This window comes from Podarcis raffonei, chromosome 10, assembly GCF_027172205.1.
Source record: "Podarcis raffonei isolate rPodRaf1 chromosome 10, rPodRaf1.pri, whole genome shotgun sequence".
Taxonomy (NCBI): domain Eukaryota; kingdom Metazoa; phylum Chordata; class Lepidosauria; order Squamata; family Lacertidae; genus Podarcis; species Podarcis raffonei.
Window position 1 is genome coordinate 79,178,306 of NC_070611.1, and position 17,904 is coordinate 79,196,209.

At 45.7% G+C, this 17,904-nt stretch overlaps 2 protein-coding genes across 2 annotated transcripts; one reads left to right on the forward strand and one right to left on the reverse strand.

Moving 5' to 3' along the window:
• Positions 1-5,038: 5,038 nt before the first annotated feature.
• LOC128422616 (olfactory receptor 13H1-like) lies at positions 5,039-6,018 on the forward strand. Its single transcript, XM_053406811.1, has one exon. It carries the CDS (start codon positions 5,039-5,041, stop codon positions 5,969-5,971), a length of 933 nt encoding a protein of 310 aa, XP_053262786.1. The 3' UTR covers positions 5,972-6,018.
• Positions 6,019-16,472: 10,454 nt separating this feature from the next.
• Positions 16,473-17,452, reverse strand: LOC128422652 (olfactory receptor 13H1-like). The gene has a single exon (XM_053406929.1). The coding sequence runs from the start codon at positions 17,450-17,452 to the stop codon at positions 16,520-16,522; it is 933 nt and encodes a 310-aa protein (XP_053262904.1). The 3' UTR covers positions 16,473-16,519.
• Positions 17,453-17,904: the final 452 nt, after the last annotated feature.

A 17,904-nucleotide genomic window follows, 5' to 3' on the forward strand; every position in this document is an offset into this window, starting at 1 on the left:
TTAAAATAATTATTCATATGTTCTAAGATAAGTCATCTAACCTTGTGTGAAGCCTCCAAGCTGGTTGGTTGTATATATCACCTCTGGGGCCACAACAGTTCAACCCTTAAACTGTAGTTGCTGGGAGGGAAAATTATAGCTGGAGTATTCTGGGATTCCAGCCTCTGGGAATATAAATATGAGATTGTATCAGTTCTCATGTAATGTGTGGCAATGGATGCTTAAATGATTTGTTGATTAAGGCACTTTTAAAACTTGTGATTCTGTGTTTAGTTTTTCTGCCTATTTTAATTTTATTCCATGATGAGTACCGGTAAATGTTGAGATTTTGTTTTGTGTGCAGGTCAACTCAGAACTGCAACATTTTTTGCTATTGCCACACATGCACATATCGCAATCACCATCCTGTTTACCGTTTGGACACTCCAGGAACTCTGGACTATAAAAGCCACTGGGAATCCAAGGGAACCCAAACATCGCTCTCCAGGGACTTGCAGAGATGAAGGTTCTGGCCCTCACTCTCTTCTGCCTCCTCATTTCGGTGAATGAAGCCAAAGTATTTGAGAAATGTGAACTGGCTGCACTTCTGAAACAGCATGGGCTGGATGGATACCATGGCATTAGCCTGGCCGACTGTGAGTTTGCTTTTCCTTTCCCTCCATCTTTGCATTTTTAGGTGTTTGAGGACAAATCCTGCCCAACCAGGATCCAGCCCAGAATCATTTTCAGTATGAGGCTAATGTTTAACTAGAGTTTTTGAAACCCTGATTAAACATACTAGGGGGGTGGGAGAGTGGGAAATAATGCCAATATAAAAAAGAAGAAGTAAAGGACCCCTGGATGGTCAAGTCCAGTCTAAGGCAACTCTGGGGTTGTGGTGCTCATCTCTCTTCAGGCTGAGGGAGCCAGCGTTTCTCCACAGTCAGCTTTCCAAGTCATGTGGCCAGCATGACGAAACCACTTCTGGCGCAACAGGACACCGTGACGGAAATGCTGTTTACTTTCCTCCCACAGCGGTACCTATTTATCTACTTTCACTGGTGTGCTTTCGAACTGCTAGGTTGGCAGGAGCTGGGACAGAGCAACGGGAGCTCACCTCGTTGAAGGGATTTGAACCATGGACCTTCTGGTCGGCAAGCTCAAGAGGCTCAGTGGTTTAGACCACAGCGCCACCCACGTAGCCAATATATTTCACTCCTGGCAACAAATGCACCCCTTTGCTTTCAGATACCACATGGGTAGATGAGCCTAAAAAGCCTGGGACATAAATTTTCATGGCCCTCTTGCAGCTATGGAGGCTCACTTAGCAGAAGTAATGTATTTAGCATTAACTCTGGAAGTGTAGACTCGATTCCGACCTAACTAAGGCTCCTGGTGTATATTTTGCTCTAGAAGGCTGAGTTTTGTCAGAATCGAGTATACATTTCCAGAGTTAATGCTAAATAAATTATTTCTGGTAAATAGGCCACCATAGCTGCTTGAGGCCGTAAAAAATTGTGTCCTGGGCTTTTTAGATTCATCTACCCATGTACTATCTGAAAGCAAAGGGAAGCACTGATTGCCAGATGCGATTCCCCCACCCCCACCCCAGCTCTCTTGCCCAACTAGTATACCCCACTGTGTCCAGTTCTAGGCAGCACAATATACGAAGGATATTCACAAGCTGGATATTCATGAGCAAGATTACCAAGGATCTGGAAACCAAGCTTTATGAGGAATGGTTGAGGGAGTTGGGTATGTTTGGCCTGGATAAGAGGAGACTGAGAGGAGATATGATAGCTATCTTCAAATATCTAAATGGCTGTCACAGGGAAGATGGAGCAATCTTGTTTCCTCCTGCTCCAGAGAGTAGAACCCAAACCAATGGATTCAAGTTACAAGGAAGGAGATTCCAACTAGACATCAGGAAGTGCTTCCTGATGGGAAGAGCTGTTTGACAGTGGAACAGTCTCCCTCAGAAGGTAGAGGACTCTCCTTTGTAGGGAGTTTTCCCCCATCATCAGCAAAGTCATTATGCTGCAGTTCCAAAGCGTACTCTATTTCCGTTTGGAACGCGTTATAGTCCTGGGGCTTCCCCCCAAACTTGTGTACCAGTCCCGGTACCTTCCTTGCGACAGGGGTGGGTCTGACCTGTGCATCCTGAGTCCGCCTTTCGTCCAGCCGCGCCGTCAGGAGAGCCACATGCTGTTCCAAATCTCGGTTCCTCTCCACCAGATTTTGCACTCCAGCTGCTTGCTCCGTTGCGCCGGCTCCTCCGGTTTGGCTCATTATGCTGCCTTCCTGTTGCTGTGCACAAGTAATGTCAGGGACTGATGGATTGCTGTAATGGTTATAAGGGGTTGCTCGTGCGTAAGTTGCCGAAACTCCTGGCTAGGTTGCCTGGTTAAACCTTTTCTGTCTGGACAGCCCTTCACTTCGTGGCTGTTTCAGTCGCTAGCAGAATCCGTCAGTGGGCGTTTCTTGAACCTCTTCCAGCAAAGAAGTTCTTTGACGCCAAGTCTACGCCTACTCTCCCTGCGCGGAAGTCTTCTGCGCAGGGTGGGTGTGGGTAGCGGAGGACCCGTGCTCTCCCCGCTGGTCTCCAGCAAGGAGTCCTGGAGCCCCCTCGCCGATTCCCCCATCTGCCCCGCTTTATCCCTGGTGTTACGCTGATTTCCTTCCCCAGCCGATGAGCTGCCTCTCTCCCTGCTGGGCCCTTCTCCAGCATCGCTTGGGAGCCTTGCCTCCGCCTCTGGCTCCGATGTCAGTTCCCTGACAATAATAATCCAGTGAAAAGACACAGGGCCTAGAGGTCAGACTTAGATCTTATGTGATAATGCATATTTCTCTCTTTTACTTATTTCCTTTATTGGTTGTATAATCCTTATCATGAAGCCTTAATTACTTTTGTTTATGATTATCTTCCTTATGATAGAATATAAAAATAAAACTATACATACATAAAAAACTGTATTTTGTCAATGATTCTTAAAGGAATTGTATGCTTGTGAGAGGCATAGGTAAAGGTAAAGGTACCCCTGACCATTAGGTTCAGTCGCGGACGACTCTGGGGTTGCGCGCTCATCTCGCTTTATAGGCCGAGGGAGCCAGCGTTTGTCCTCAGACAGCTTCCGGGTCATGTGGCCAGCATGACTAAGCCGCTTCTGGTGAACCAGAGCAGTGCACAGAAACATCGTTTAACTTCCCACCGGAGCGGTACCTATTTATCTACTTGAACTTGGACGTGCTTTCGAACTGCTAGGTGGGCAGGAGCTGGGACTGAACAACGGGAGCTCATCCCGTCACAGGGATTTGAACCGCTGACCTTCTGATTGGCAAGCCCTAGGCTCTGTAGTTTAGACCACAGCGCCACCCGCATCCCATTGTGAGGGGAATAAATTCCATCAAATGAAAGATTGGAAGAAAGAATAGTGAGGCAGAAGAAAAATAAATTTATGTTGCTAATATGCTGGTGGTGCTTACCATATAATTTCCCTCCTTCCTACAGTGTTCATAATATAGTCTTATTTAGATTATGAAATAATAAAGTCCAAAATGGTAATGTGAAGTATGTTCCCCCTAGGTTCAATTACATAGGCGGAACCAGAGGAGGAAAGAACAAAGGAAGAGGTGGAGTAAGGCTAGAATCTTAAACTGGTGTCAGGGGGGAGGAGATTCAGATGGAGCTTCGACGGTCTAAGGGATAGACGTAGCGTTGCACGCTGCGCGTCTGGAAGTGAAACTGAACTTCAATAAAGACTTTTATACTAGAGAAAGAAGCAGCGTTGGTCTTGTGTGAGCTGGGACCTTGGGCAGCGCTGACAGTTGCTAATATGCTGGTGGTGCTTACCATATAATTTCCCTCCTTCCTACAGTGTTCATAATATAGTCTTATTTAGATTATGAAATAGTAAAGTCCAAAATGGTAATGTGAAGTATGTTCCCCCTGGGTTCAATTACATACCATTACTTGTGGGATTCACCTCTGGGCTTACCTTCCTTACTCCAGAAGAACCTATAATACAAATGCAGCTTACGAAAAAGGGAAAGAAAATGAGAGCAAAATACTTACCTTCTTTATCTCAAGGACTAAGCAGGACTCTTCCGTTTACATGGAAGTGAACTAGATTTCAATTCATTTCACTGACCTTAAAAACAAACATCACTCTCTTAACACCAACTTTCCCGCTACAACTTCTTTGTGTTCTGGGTCTGTGATGTATTGTGGAGATCATATTGTTATAAACCTCTCAGATCAACATTAGGAGAAGTACCAGCAGGTAAGCGTTTTAGTGAAAAGGGGATGACCATGCTTTGTCTTTTCAGTAGTATTCATACTGTTTCCAACACTTGGCCTGATGAAGAATCAGAGGCATAGCTATTCAAGCTGGTTTGTGTGACTACCTACAATTCAGATGGCAATCCTATCTCAATTCTTCTTTCTTTATTTTCTTGATTACCTGACTAAAGAGAACTGAAAGGTTGGGAGAAATTTGTGTTAAAATTTTATTTTGGGAAATGAGCCACTTATACGTAAGACTATAAGTTTACAACTTCTGACTGACAGTGGAGGCAAAGCATTTCCACAGTGGGTGGTTTTTTTTGTCCTTTAAACACATGCTCAGATATTTGTCGATGAGTTTATGACTTCCACAAGAATTCATATTTTGGGGGGGGGGACAGGGTATCTACTGAAGAAGGAATGGCTATCTGGGTGTCCAGATAACCTTTTTGATTTCTTAGATGTGCATTAATGTGGGTTTTGAATTTCAGTAATTTTTTATTTAGTAGTAGTCGTAGCTGTCATTGTTATCATCTTGCCTTTTATGAAAGTTTCTTAGGGCAATATGCCATAAAAACAGCACAAGAAAAATTGAAAAACAACACACAGCAGATATCTTCAAAGCAAAGCAAAAGAGGCACCCATGGTCCATACATTTGTCTTGGCTAGGTCTTCTGTCTTGGATAGAGCAGTTTTTTAGGGATGACCAAAACTGCATACCTCCCGCTGTGACATATTTCTAATTACTTCATTCTTTTCACCCTGCAGGAAAATGTTATGGCTGCTGAAAATGAGACTGTGGTGACTGAGTTCATCTTGATTGGATTATCTGAATACCCCAGAGTTCAGGCTGTATTCTTTTGGTTCCTCTTGCTTGCCTACCTCATTAGTGTGCTTGGGAATGGACTTATTATTCTGCTGAGTATAAAGGATCCTGACCTTCATACTCCCATGTATTTCTTTCTTTGTGTCCTCTCATCACTTGACCTTATCGTTACTAACAATGCACTTCCAAATATCTTGGTCAACTGCTTCATTTACATGCCCACAATTTCCTTCTCCGGATGCCTGCTGCAGATGTACATTGGTTTGTTAGTTGTCGCAACAGAATGCATCATCCTGGCCATCATGGCATATGACCGCTTGGTGGCTATATGCCAACCCTTATACTACATGCAGATCATGAGCTGGAGAGTTTGCATAGCCCTGGTGGCTGTCTCTGTAACACTTTGCTTCCTCTACACCGTAGCCACAGCCCTGTTGCGGCCTACTGACTTCTGTGGCCGACACATCATCAACCATTTTGCATGTGAGTTACAGTCATTCCTCAAATTGGCTTGCTCAGATACACATATCAGTGAGTTATTTATGCAAATTTCCAGCCTTTTTCTCCTAATACCACCCTTTGGTTTCATAGTTGTGACATATGGGCGCATAGGCCTGGCTGTACTGCGCATCCGTTCAGCACAGGGTCGCAAGAAAGCCTTTTCCACCTGCAGCTCTCACCTTGTTGTCGTCAGTGTCTTCTATGGCACAATCATGATCATGTACTTGAACCCACAAGGGAAAACGGTTTCTGAAAAGGACAAGCTCATATCTCTAATGTATGGAGTTTTGACACCTATGCTCAACCCTTTGATCTACAGCCTGAGAAACAAGGATGTGAAGGGTGCCTTTTGGAAACTGGTTGGAAGGAAAATATCAGAATAAGTATCAAAACATGATGATAAGGCCATAGCTTTCAATTACTTTTATTAGCATAGGTCTGATCTGAATATACTCAAGGGAAAATGATGTCCTTCACCCATATTTTTTTGATAATGACATTTAACCAGCCCTGTTCCATTATAGCTCTCAGTTCTGTTAACCAGTTTCCCTCCCAGAGATTCATGTCCCCTAGAAGTGTCCCCCCCCATCGACATCCAGAATTGAAGGAAACTGCAGCAAGAGGTGACAGCTCTGGACTTGACTTAATTTGAAACCTTTTCCAAATCATATAAATGTTTGGAGTGACAGTTTCATTAAAAAACTGTATGTTCTCTCCTATTTTTATGCCATAGGGATTTTTTTATTTCAGCAGGTGAACCATTTTGTTTTATTTTTGTTGACAGCAAATTTTGCAAACCATTTTTTTATATTCTGAGCATGGCTGTGTTGTAATAGCATTATATGTTAGGAAATATCAAACCACCTGATATTTGTGGACAGAATGCTTTTGATGTAATTCTGAGTTTCCTGCATGCCCTTAAAAAACTTAGATATTCCTATTTTTCATTCATTTGTCACTCATTGTCCGGGGAGTGCCATTGGGACAGGGGAGGGAGGCAGGGGGATACAGAGAGCCTCCAAGGCTTCTGAGGAGCAGCTCCTTGTCCAAGGGTGGGGAAAGCCACACCTCCAGTGCAGCAGAGGGGGGAGGGGGAAGCCAACTGAGAGCCCAAGCGCCTCACCTAGCCTGGCCAGCCAGGAAACAGGCACTCCCTTTCCGTCGCCCAGTTTGAGCAGAGGGGTGAAGTGTAAGGAGGGGAGGCAGAGATTTGGGGTGGCTAAGTATTTATGCTGGGGGAGAAACCAGAAGGGGCCACTCCCGGAATCTGCAAGTGACTAAGACGGACATGAACTTTGGGGTTCTGCACTGTAAATAGTTGCACAAATAAAAACCTGCAAAACACAGGTCAGAGTCCTGCCTGGTTACTCGTGAGCAACCACATCACCACCTGACACTCCTGTTTAATATAATAGTATTAGAAACAGAATATCTTTAATTTTTTGTAAAAAAGCTTCTTCCTGCCCCTGAGAAATTTAAACTTTCCCAGTTTGATAGATCTATTCTTATTTCTCTAATTGATTTGGAATGATTGACTTGACTTAGATCTTCCAAATCTCCAGATTCTCAGATATCCAGCTGGGGTCTCCTTTAATCTACGCTTTCTGTTTCCCATGTGTGTTACAAAGTTAACTGGCTGGCGCTGTCCACCTCCAGCCACATCAGGCCCCCAGGGAACAGTGGGCAGTGCCCACTTAGCCAATCGGAGGCAGGGGCTTGGGGGTTGCAAGCAGCCTGCCCCTACCCTACTTAAGAGGGTGGCCAGGTGTGAGGATTTTTCCACCCACCCACCTAGTATTTAAGGGCCCGTCCATGGGGGGGGGGGAGTGGGCACGTTGCCTATGAGCCTTGCTATGGTTTATTCAGTCGCCATATCCAGGGCCAAGGGAATTTTCTCCTGCAAGCAAATTGGCCAGCTTGCAGGTTTTTGCCTACCTCACATCAGCTTTCACAACTTTGGCAAATAAGGCATTGGTCTGGATACTTAATCACAGGGGTCCTGTGAGAGGCGTCCAGGAGGGGTGACTCTGTCCGAGAGTCCACTGGGGGGGCCAATGAACCAAAACACCCCTCCCAATGGCAGCCTGTGCAGGGTTGGGGCATCCAATCCATGTTGGGGGCTGACTCCCTAGCATAAGTTCGACCCCACCAGGTTCCTATCAGGAATCCATGTCTCTCCTTGAGGCCATGACACTAGTTTGGATGATAAGTTCAATACCTTTTCCTGTTTAGTGCTGATAGATTGTAGTGTTAGCACACTTAATAGGCACAACTCAGACAGTAGATCTGCTTCATGTTCAAAAGGTACAGTGGTACCTCAGGTTACATACGCTTCAGGTTACAGACTCCACTAACCCAGAAATAGTGCTTCAGGTTAAGAACTTTGCTTCAGGATGAGGACAGAAATCGTGCTCCTGCGGCGCGGCGGCAGCAGGAGGCCCCATTAGCTAATGTGGTGCTTTAGGTTAAGAACAGTTTCAGGTTAAGAACGGACCTCTGGAACGAATTAAGTACCTGAGGTACCACTGTACAGTATTTTGGTCTCAAGTTACTCAAGGGCTTTAAATGTCAACAACAAAATGACACTTTGCTTTTATTTTTATATGAATTCATATTGACTTTCATTCCTGGTTGTATCTTATGTAAACTGCTTAAAGATTTCTTTTTACATATATGAACTGGTATAATTTTTATAAATATGCCCAATTTCCATGTTATGATCTGCCATTTTTTGTGTTCTGCTCTATTACTGCTTTGTTGTATGCTGCTTTCATTGCCATATGGACAAAAATATGTCTTTAAAAATCCATTCAAATAAATAAATAACCAGGCTAAGTTTGCTCTTAATTGCCTGTCTAGGATATATTCTCAGAGGTATGAAGTCTGTACAGATAACTTTTGAAATCTCTCAGGGATATAAAGATTCATGATAATGAGTTTTCAAGTTTTAATTATAAAAATTGTTATTTTCTAGTCACACACAGAGATTGGATTTTATTCTGTTCAGATGGGGGCCTAGACCTGATGGTTCCTCAGGCCATGAAGACAAGAATTAACCACTTGTGATCAGAAACTTGGTTGAGAAGATTGATTCAGCTTTCCATTGTTGCCATTTGAATCAGCAGAGATATTCTGCCCCCCCCCCAAAAAAATTTGTTAACACAGCCTAATTAAGTCAGATGATATAAGAAGCGTTTTTGGTTTTTCATGGTTTTATCAAACATTTGCTGTTTCTTAGACTGGTGTCATAACCAGAAAGGTGTTTTATTTATTCTTAAATTTAATCAAAACATTTGAAATCCCCTCGCGATGTTAGTGGATTAGATCTTCTTATGTTCTTTTAGAAGTGTTCCTAAAGCTGCAATTACAGGCACATTTACTTGGGAGGAAGCCACATGGAGGTTAATGGAACTTAATTTTAAGGAAATGTGTGTGAGATTAGGCTGCACAAAGCTATTTGATTCAGATCCATCAGGCAACCTATTTTCCCTTTCAACAAATGTTATCCAACAGGACACCCCGTAAGGTAAATATTTCAAGTTTCTTTTGTATGTATTTTACATTTTTTGTCAAAAATTTAAACTGTAATATAGCAAGCTGACTTTAGTAATTGATTCTTTTAGGAGAACACCCACAATTTTTTTTCCATTAGAGATGTTCACCACCCTATTAATACCACACAATATCATACTATAGTCACATCCACAGCATACATTTAAAGTACCTGGCTATACCCCCCCCCAAATTTGCACTTTCTGAATCAATATGAGAACTGAAACACAGCCATCTTCCAGAACTTGCATTTATCCAAATTTGATGGTGCAGTTCTCTAAGCAAGCAATGTTCACAAAAATGCATATATTAGGAGAAAATGTATGTAAAAAGAATATGGAACTGATAATAACATACAAAAATGCATTATATATAGGGAAGGTGCTTGCTGAAGAATTTTCATGAGGATTGTTAAAATAATAATAATGCAAATTGTAGCAGACATGTGGAGAACTGACTTTAAGATGGGGAAAATGAGAACCTGAGAGAACCAAACATGACAATTTCTTCCATCTGTATTTGGATGTGACCCCTATGACTGTAAGAATTTTTGTGGCAGCAAATAAAACTTAGAGAATGGTATGTCCACTCCTACATGTGGAGTACAACATAAAACAGGACAATTAACAAGAACACATTAGTCAAATATCATGCTTGTTACATCTGATGGTACCAACATGTTTGGAGAGAAAGCAATGAATGCTGCTCTAGGAGAAGGGTAATATAAAACAGCAAAGGAGTGGGAATCCTCCTTCAGATGTTAAGTTCTTAGCACTTAACTCCTTTCTGGGTCACTTCAATTTGCAAGGAGCACTGGAAGTATGTTGGCACAGTTTACTTACAGTGGTGGCACAAATGCATGGCCCTCCTGCATATGGTTGGAAATCAGCCCTGGCCAGGATGGTCAGGGATGATGGGAGTTGTAGTCCAGCAACATCTGGAGAGTCACAGGTTTCCCTAGAACATTTAAATACACTGTATATATGATATTTGCATAGGGGGTGGATTTGTACCACCATTGTATGTAGCAAGATTGGGGTTTCATAGCTCTGCTCCAAGGATACATTTTCCACACAGAGTGTAATTTTCTTCACATAGAAAATGTGTATATTAGGCAAAATTAGAGCCAAGATGCTAATGAAATTTCACAAGGGCTTTTAAATCAATCAATCAATCAATCAATCACAAACTAATGTTGATATATGGAGAACTGAATTTAAAACTGAAAAGGTTTAGAAACAGCGAGAAATTGAATCTGAAATATTCATCCATCCCTTGTTCAAAGAAACATGAATTATTTGATGACATTATAAAATAAGCATTTCACCAACAATAATGGTAATGGGATTGAGTCACACTCCAATTAATATAGTTTGGGGGCATCTTTACTATCCCGGCAGATAATTCCACATCTTGGGAAGGATTTACAACGCCATGGTTCCTGAAGATGATAATGAAACGACACCAGAGATCTTCCTCCTGACTGGGCTCTCTAGCCAGCCACTCATGCGCAGGGTGCTCTTTGTCGCGTTTCTCTTCCTCTATCTAATGACTCTTCTTGGGAATGGCCTTATTGTCCTCCTGATCATAGCAGATCCTCACCTCCACACCCCCATGTATTTCTTTCTAAGCAACCTCTCCCTTCTTGACATCTGTTATACTACCAGCACAGTCCCACAGATGCTGGCCCACAGATTCACGGAGAGGCCCACTATCTCCAATGCCAGATGTTTTGCCCAGATGTGTATCTCGCTCTTCCTTGGGACGACGGAATGCATTCTGTTGGCTGTTGTCAGGGGCTCAGGAGCAGAAGCACAGGGGAGAGAGGAAATGGAGAGCGAAGGGGAGGAATCCGAGGGCAGCGTAGGGGAGTATGACAGTGACCCGAGAGATTCCATGAGCTTCTCCAGCGAATCAGAAGATTCCCAGAAGGGGGCGCCGATGGTCAGGGCAAGGGGGGTCCCAGGGGGGACGCACCAGAAGCAAGGGGCCAGCGGGGACTCCCAAAGCAGCAGCGGGGGATCAGGACCAGCTTCCCCACCAAAGCGTAGTGGGGGGGAAGAGTCACATGTGTCAGGACCAGCGTCTCCTCCAGCGGGGAGAGAAGATGAGTCAGGGCTGACCACGCCTCCATCGGAAAGTGGGGAAACGGAGGGGAGGTCAGTTCCAGCTAGCCTCCACGAAGGGGGGAGCAGTGACAGCAGCAGTGTAACGGTCAGAAGGAAAGTGGCAGGCTGGGCGTGCGCGCCAAGTTCAAATGTACAGGCGCGCGGGACAGCAGGAAACCCGGATTGGGAACCAGGTCCTAAAGCCCGCCGGAGGGGGGGAAGATTCAGGGGACTCAGCGTCAGAAGAGTCTAGGAAGGGCGAGACCCCGACGGACAGGCGGACCCAGAGGAGGAAAGAACAAAGGAAGAGGTGGAGCAAGGCTAGAGTCTTAAACTGGTGTCAGGGGGGAGGAGATTCAGACGGAGCTTCAGCGGTCTAGAGTTTGAGACGTAGGGCTGCACGCTGCGGCTGTAAAAGTGAAACTGAACTTCAATAAAGACTTTTATACTTAACAACGAAGCGGCGTTGGTCCTTTGTGAGCTGGGACCTTGGGCAGCTCTGACAGCTGTCATGGCTTATGACCGCTTTGTGGCGATATGCATGCTGTCAGGGGCTCAGGAGCAGAAGCACAGGGGAGAGAGGAAATGGAGAGCGAAGGGGAATGTCAGAGGCTCAGGAGCAGAAGCACAGGGGACTCAGCGTCAGAAGAGTCTAGGAAGGGTGAGACCCCGACGAGCAGGCGGACCCAGAGGAGGAAGGAACAGAGGAAGAGGTGGAGTAAGGCTAGAGTCTTAAACTGGTGTCAGGGGGGAGGAGATTCAGACGGAGCTTCGGCGGTCTAAGGTTAGAGACGTAGCGTTGCACGCTGCGCGTGTGGAAGTGAAACTGAACTCCAATAAAGACTTTTATACTAAAGAACAAAGCAGCGTTGGTCTTCTGTGAGCTGGGACCTCGGGCAGCGCTGACAGGGAAGAATCCGAGGGCAGCGTAGGGGAGTATGACAGTGACCCGAGAGATTCCATGAGCTTCTCCAGCGAATCAGGAGATTCCCAGAAGGGGGCGCCGATGGTCAGGGCAAGGGGGGTCCCAGGGGGGACGCACCAGAAGCAAGGGGCCAGCGGGGACTCCCAAAGCAGCAGCGGGGGATCAGGACCAGCTTCCCCACCAGAGCGTAGTGGGGGGGGAAGAGTCACATGTGTCAGGACCAGCGTCTCCTCCAGCGGGGAGAGAAGATGAGTCATGGCTGACCACGCCTCCATTGGAGAGTGGGGGAACGGAGGGGAGGTCAGTTCCAGCTAGCCTCCCCGAAGGGGGGAGCAGTGACAGCAGTGTAACGGTCAGAAGGAAGGTGGCAGGCTGGGCGCGCGCGCCAAGTTCAAATGTACAGGCGCGCGGGACAGCAGGAAACCCGGATTGGGAACCAGGTCCTAAGGCCCGCCGGAAGGAGGGGGAAGATTCAGGGGACTCAGCGTCAGAAGAGTCTAGGAAGGGCGAGACCCCGACAGACAGGCGGACCCAGAGGAGGAAAGAACAAAGGAAGAGGTGGAGCAAGGCTAGAATCTTAAACTGGTGTCAGGGGGGAGGAGATTCAGATGGAGCTTCGGCGGTCTAGAGTTTGAGACGTAGGGCTGCACGCTGCGGCTGTGGAAGTGAAACTGAACTTCAATAAAGACTTTTATACTTAACAAAGAAGCGGCGTTGGTCCTTTGTGAGCTGGGACCTAGGGCAGCTCTGACAGTCACCTTCGGAGATAAGATCACTTTTTCCATCGTAGATTTATAGCTCTGTCGATCTTAAGACCTCTTTGAGGAGTTTAAAAAGGCTCTCTTTCACTCTTTCTCCCCCCGGTCTTAGTCCTCCGACAGAGCTTCCCAAAATGGCGTCGGAATTTTTGACTGCGTCATAACAAAGCTCTTATACATTCCACAGTCTTCTATAAACATGCTTTGGTTCGAAAGTTTATCTCCACACAGCCTTAAATTCACAGCTTAAGTCCTTACTCATTTCTGGCTTTTGACTCTTGAAGGGAGGGGATTCTTGGGTTTAATCACATAAGTAAAAAAAAAAAAAAAAAACATTTCCCCCCCTCCCCCATCGATCATTTGCCGTACCGTATCTTGACGTATCTTCTCATAAATTAAATCTTGTTTTTCCAGAGACCTCTTCTGTTGCAGCCTTCACTCCTCCTCATTTCCTGAAGTATGTGTGTCAGAGGCTCAGGAGCAGAAGCACAGGGGAGAGAGCAAATAGAGAGCGGAGGAGAGGAATCCGAGGGGAGCGTAGGGGAATATGACAGTGACCCGAGAGATTCCATGAGCTTCTCCAGCGAATCAGAAGATTCCCAGAAGAGGGCGCCTATGGTAAGGGCAAGGGGGGTCCCAGGGGGGACGCACCAGAAGCAAGGGGCCAGCGGGGACTCCCAAGGGAGCAGCGGAGGATCAGGACCAGCTCCCCCAAAAGAGCGCAGTGGGGGGGAAGAGTCACATGAGTAGGAACAGCCTCTCCTCCAGCGGGGAGAGAAGATGAGTCAGGGATGACCACGCCCCCATCGGAAAGTGGGGAAACGGAGGGAAGGTCAGGTCCAGCTAGCCTCCCCGAAGGAGGGAGCAGTGACACAAGTGTAACGGTCAGAAGGAAAATGGGAGGCTGCGCGCGCGCGCCAAGTTCAAATGTGCAGGAGCGTGGGACAGCAGAAAACCCAGATTGGGAGCCAGGTCCTAAAGCCCGAAGGAGGGAGGGGGAAGAGTCAGGGGACTCAGCGTCAGAGGAGTCTAGGAAGGGTGAGACCCCGACTAGCAGGCGGACCCAGAGAAGGAAGGAACAGAGGAAGAGGTGGAGTAAGGCTAGAATCTTAAACTGGTGTCAGGGGGGAGGAGATTCAGATGGAGCTTCGGCGGTCTAAGGTTACAGACGTAGCGTTGCACGCTGCGCGTGTGGAAGTGAAACTGAACTTCAATAAAGACTTTTATACTAAAGAACGAAGCAGCGTTGGTCTTGTGTGAGCTGGGACCTTGGGCAGCGCTGACAATGTGCATTTCCTTTGTGCCAATTTAATTCTTTTGAAGTTCTTGCAGCTAGTGGCGCAGATCAGAGATAGCGTCGAGGAGTGCCGAGAACCCACGGGAGGGTTTTTGTGCCTAGTGCCCCCATCCCCCTCACAAATTCGGGGGTTTTATCGGGCACAGCAGGCAAACGGCCCCACTCACCGTCTTGAGTGGGTAGGGAGGCTAATTACTCCCAACATAGCCTCCAAATTACCTCCTGTGGGTTGGAGAGATGTTATTGTCGGCCATCTTCCTATGCGCCCCCTAGTGGGGCCCCCACGATTTCTGTTCTCATCCTGAAGCAAAGTTCTTAACCTGAAGCACTATTTCTGGGTTAGCGGAGTCTGTAACCTGAAGCGTATGTAACCTGAGGTACCACTGTACCTTTTGAACATGAAGCAGATCTACTGTCTGAGTTGTGCCTATTAAGTGTGCTAACACTACAATCTATCAGCACTAAACAGGAAAAGGTATTGAACTTAGCATCCAAATTCCTGATAGGAACCTGGTGGGGTGGAACTTATGCTGGGGAGTCACCCCCCAACATGGATTGGATGCCCCAACCCTGCACAGGCTGCCATTGGGAGGGGTGTTTTGGTTCATTGGCCCCCCCAGTGGACTCTCGGACAGAGTCACCCCTCCTGGACGCCTCTCACAGGACCCCTGTGATTAAGTATCCAGACCAATGCCTTATTTGCCAAAGTTGTGAAAGCTGATGTGAGGTAGGCAAAAACCTGCAAGCTGGCCAATTTGCTTGCAGGAGAAAATTCCCTTGGCCCTGGATATGGCGACTGAATAAACCATAGCAAGGCTCATAGGCAACGTGCCCACTCCCCCCCCCCATGGACGGGCCCTTAAATACTAGGTGGGTGGGTTGAAAAATCCCACGACAATCCTCACACCTGGCCACCCTCTTAAGTAGGGTAGGGGCAGGCTGCTTGCAACCCCCAAGCCCCTGCCTCCGATTGGCTAAGTGGGCACTGCCCACTGTTCCCTGGGGGCCTGATGTGGCTGGAGGTGGACAGCGCCAGCCAGTTAACTTTGTAACACACATGGGAAACAGAAAGCGTAGATTAAAGGAGACCCCAGCTGGATATCTGAGAATCTGGAGATTTGGGAGATCTAAGTCAAGTCAATCATTCCAAATCAATTAGAGAAATAAGAATAGATCTATCAAACTGGGAAAGTTTAAATTTCTCAGGGGCAGGAAGAAGCTCTTTTACAAAAAAATAAAGATATTCTGTTTCTAATACTATTATATTAAACAGGAGTGTCAGGTGGTGATGTGGTTGCTCACGAGTAACCAGGCAGGACTCTGACCTGTGTTTTGCAGGTTTTTATTTGTGCAACTATTTACAGTGCAGAACCCCAAAGTTCATGTCCGTCTTAGTCACTTGCAGATTCCGGGAGTGGCCCCTTCTGGTTTCTCCCCCAGCATAAATACTTAGCCACCCCAAATCTCTGCCTCCCCTCCTTACACTTCACCCCTCTGCTCAAACTGGGCGACGGAAAGGGAGTGCCTGTTTCCTGGCTGGCCAGGCTAGGTGAGGCGCTTGGGCTCTCAGTTGGCTTCCCCCTCCCCCCTCTGCTGCACTGGAGGTGTGGCTTTCCCCACCCTTGGACAAGGAGCTGCTCCTCAGAAGCCTTGGAGGCTCTCTGTATCCCCCTGCCTCCCTCCCCTGTCCCAATGGCACTCCCCGGACAATGAGTGACAAATGAATGAAAAATAGGAATATCTAAGTTTTTTAAGGGCATGCAGGAAACTCAGAATTACATCAAAAGCATTCTGTCCACAAATATCAGGTGGTTTGATATTTCCTAACATATAATGCTATTACAACACAGCCATGCTCAGAATATAAAAAAATGGTTTGCAAAATTTGCTGTCAACAAAAATAAAACAAAATGGTTCACCTGCTGAAATAAAAAAATCCCTATGGCATAAAAATAGGAGAGAACATACAGTTTTTTTAATGAAACTGTCACTCCAAACATTTATATGATTTGGGAAAGGTTTCAAATTAAGTCAAGTCCAGAGCTGTCACCTCTTGCTGCAGTTTCCTTCAATTCTGGATGCCGATGGGGGGGGGACACTTCTAGGGGACATGAATCTCTGGGAGGGAAACTGGTTAACAGAACTGAGAGCTATAATGGAACAGGGCTGGTTAAATGTCATTATCAAAAAAATATGGGTGAAGGACATCGTTTTCCCTTGAGTATATTCAGATCAGACCTATGCTAATAAAAGTAATTGAAAGCTATGGCCTTATCATCATGTTTTGATACTTATTCTGATATTTTCCTTCCAACCAGTTTCCAAAAGGCACCCTTCACATCCTTGTTTCTCAGGCTGTAGATCAAAGGGTTGAGCATAGGTGTCAAAACTCCATACATTAGAGATATGAGCTTGTCCTTTTCAGAAACTGATTTCTCTTGTGGCCTCAAGTACATGATCATGATTGTGCCATAGAAGACACTGACGACAACAAGGTGAGAGCTGCAGGTGGAAAAGGCTTTCTTGCGACCCTGTGCTGAACGGATGCGCAGTACAGCCAGGCCTATGCGCCCATATGTCACAACTATGAAACCAAAGGGTGGTATTAGGAGAAAAAGGCTGGAAATTTGCATAAATAACTCACTGATATGTGTATCTGAGCAAGCCAATTTGAGGAATGACTGTAACTCACATGCAAAATGGTTGATGATGTGTCGGCCACAGAAGTCAGTAGGCCGCAACAGGGCTGTGGCTACGGTGTAGAGGAAGCAAAGTGTTACAGAGACAGCCACCAGGGCTATGCAAACTCTCCAGCTCATGATCTGCATGTAGTATAAGGGTTGGCATATAGCCACCAAGCGGTCATATGCCATGATGGCCAGGATGATGCATTCTGTTGCGACAACTAACAAACCAATGTACATCTGCAGCAGGCATCCGGAGAAGGAAATTGTGGGCATGTAAATGAAGCAGTTGACCAAGATATTTGGAAGTGCATTGTTAGTAACGATAAGGTCAAGTGATGAGAGGACACAAAGAAAGAAATACATGGGAGTATGAAGGTCAGGATCCTTTATACTCAGCAGAATAATAAGTCCATTCCCAAGCACACTAATGAGGTAGGCAAGCAAGAGGAACCAAAAGAATACAGCCTGAACTCTGGGGTATTCAGATAATCCAATCAAGATGAACTCAGTCACCACAGTCTCATTTTCAGCAGCCATAACATTTTCCTGCAGGGTGAAAAGAATGAAGTAATTAGAAATATGTCACAGCGGGAGGTATGCAGTTTTGGTCATCCCTAAAAAACTGCTCTATCCAAGACAGAAGACCTAGCCAAGACAAATGTATGGACCATGGGTGCCTCTTTTGCTTTGCTTTGAATTTTGAAATTATCTGCTGTGTGTTGTTTTTCAATTTTTCTTGTGCTGTTTTTATGGTATATTGCCCTAAGAAACTTTCATAAAAGGCAAGATGATAACAATGACTGCTACGACTACTACTAAATAAAAAATTACTGAAATTCAAAACCCACATTAATGCACATCTAAGAAATCAAAAAGGTTATCTGGAACACCCAGATAGCCATTCCTTCTTCAGTAGATACCCTGTCCAAAAAAAAAAAAAAAAGAATTATTGTGGAAGTCATAAACTCAGCGACAAATATCTGAGCATG

Coding starts and splice junctions, on each gene's coding strand:
- LOC128422652 (XM_053406929.1), bottom strand. CDS start 17,452: ATGGCTGCTGAAAATGAGACTGTGGTGACTGAGTTCATCTTGATTGGA.
- LOC128422616 (XM_053406811.1), top strand. CDS start 5,039: ATGGCTGCTGAAAATGAGACTGTGGTGACTGAGTTCATCTTGATTGGA.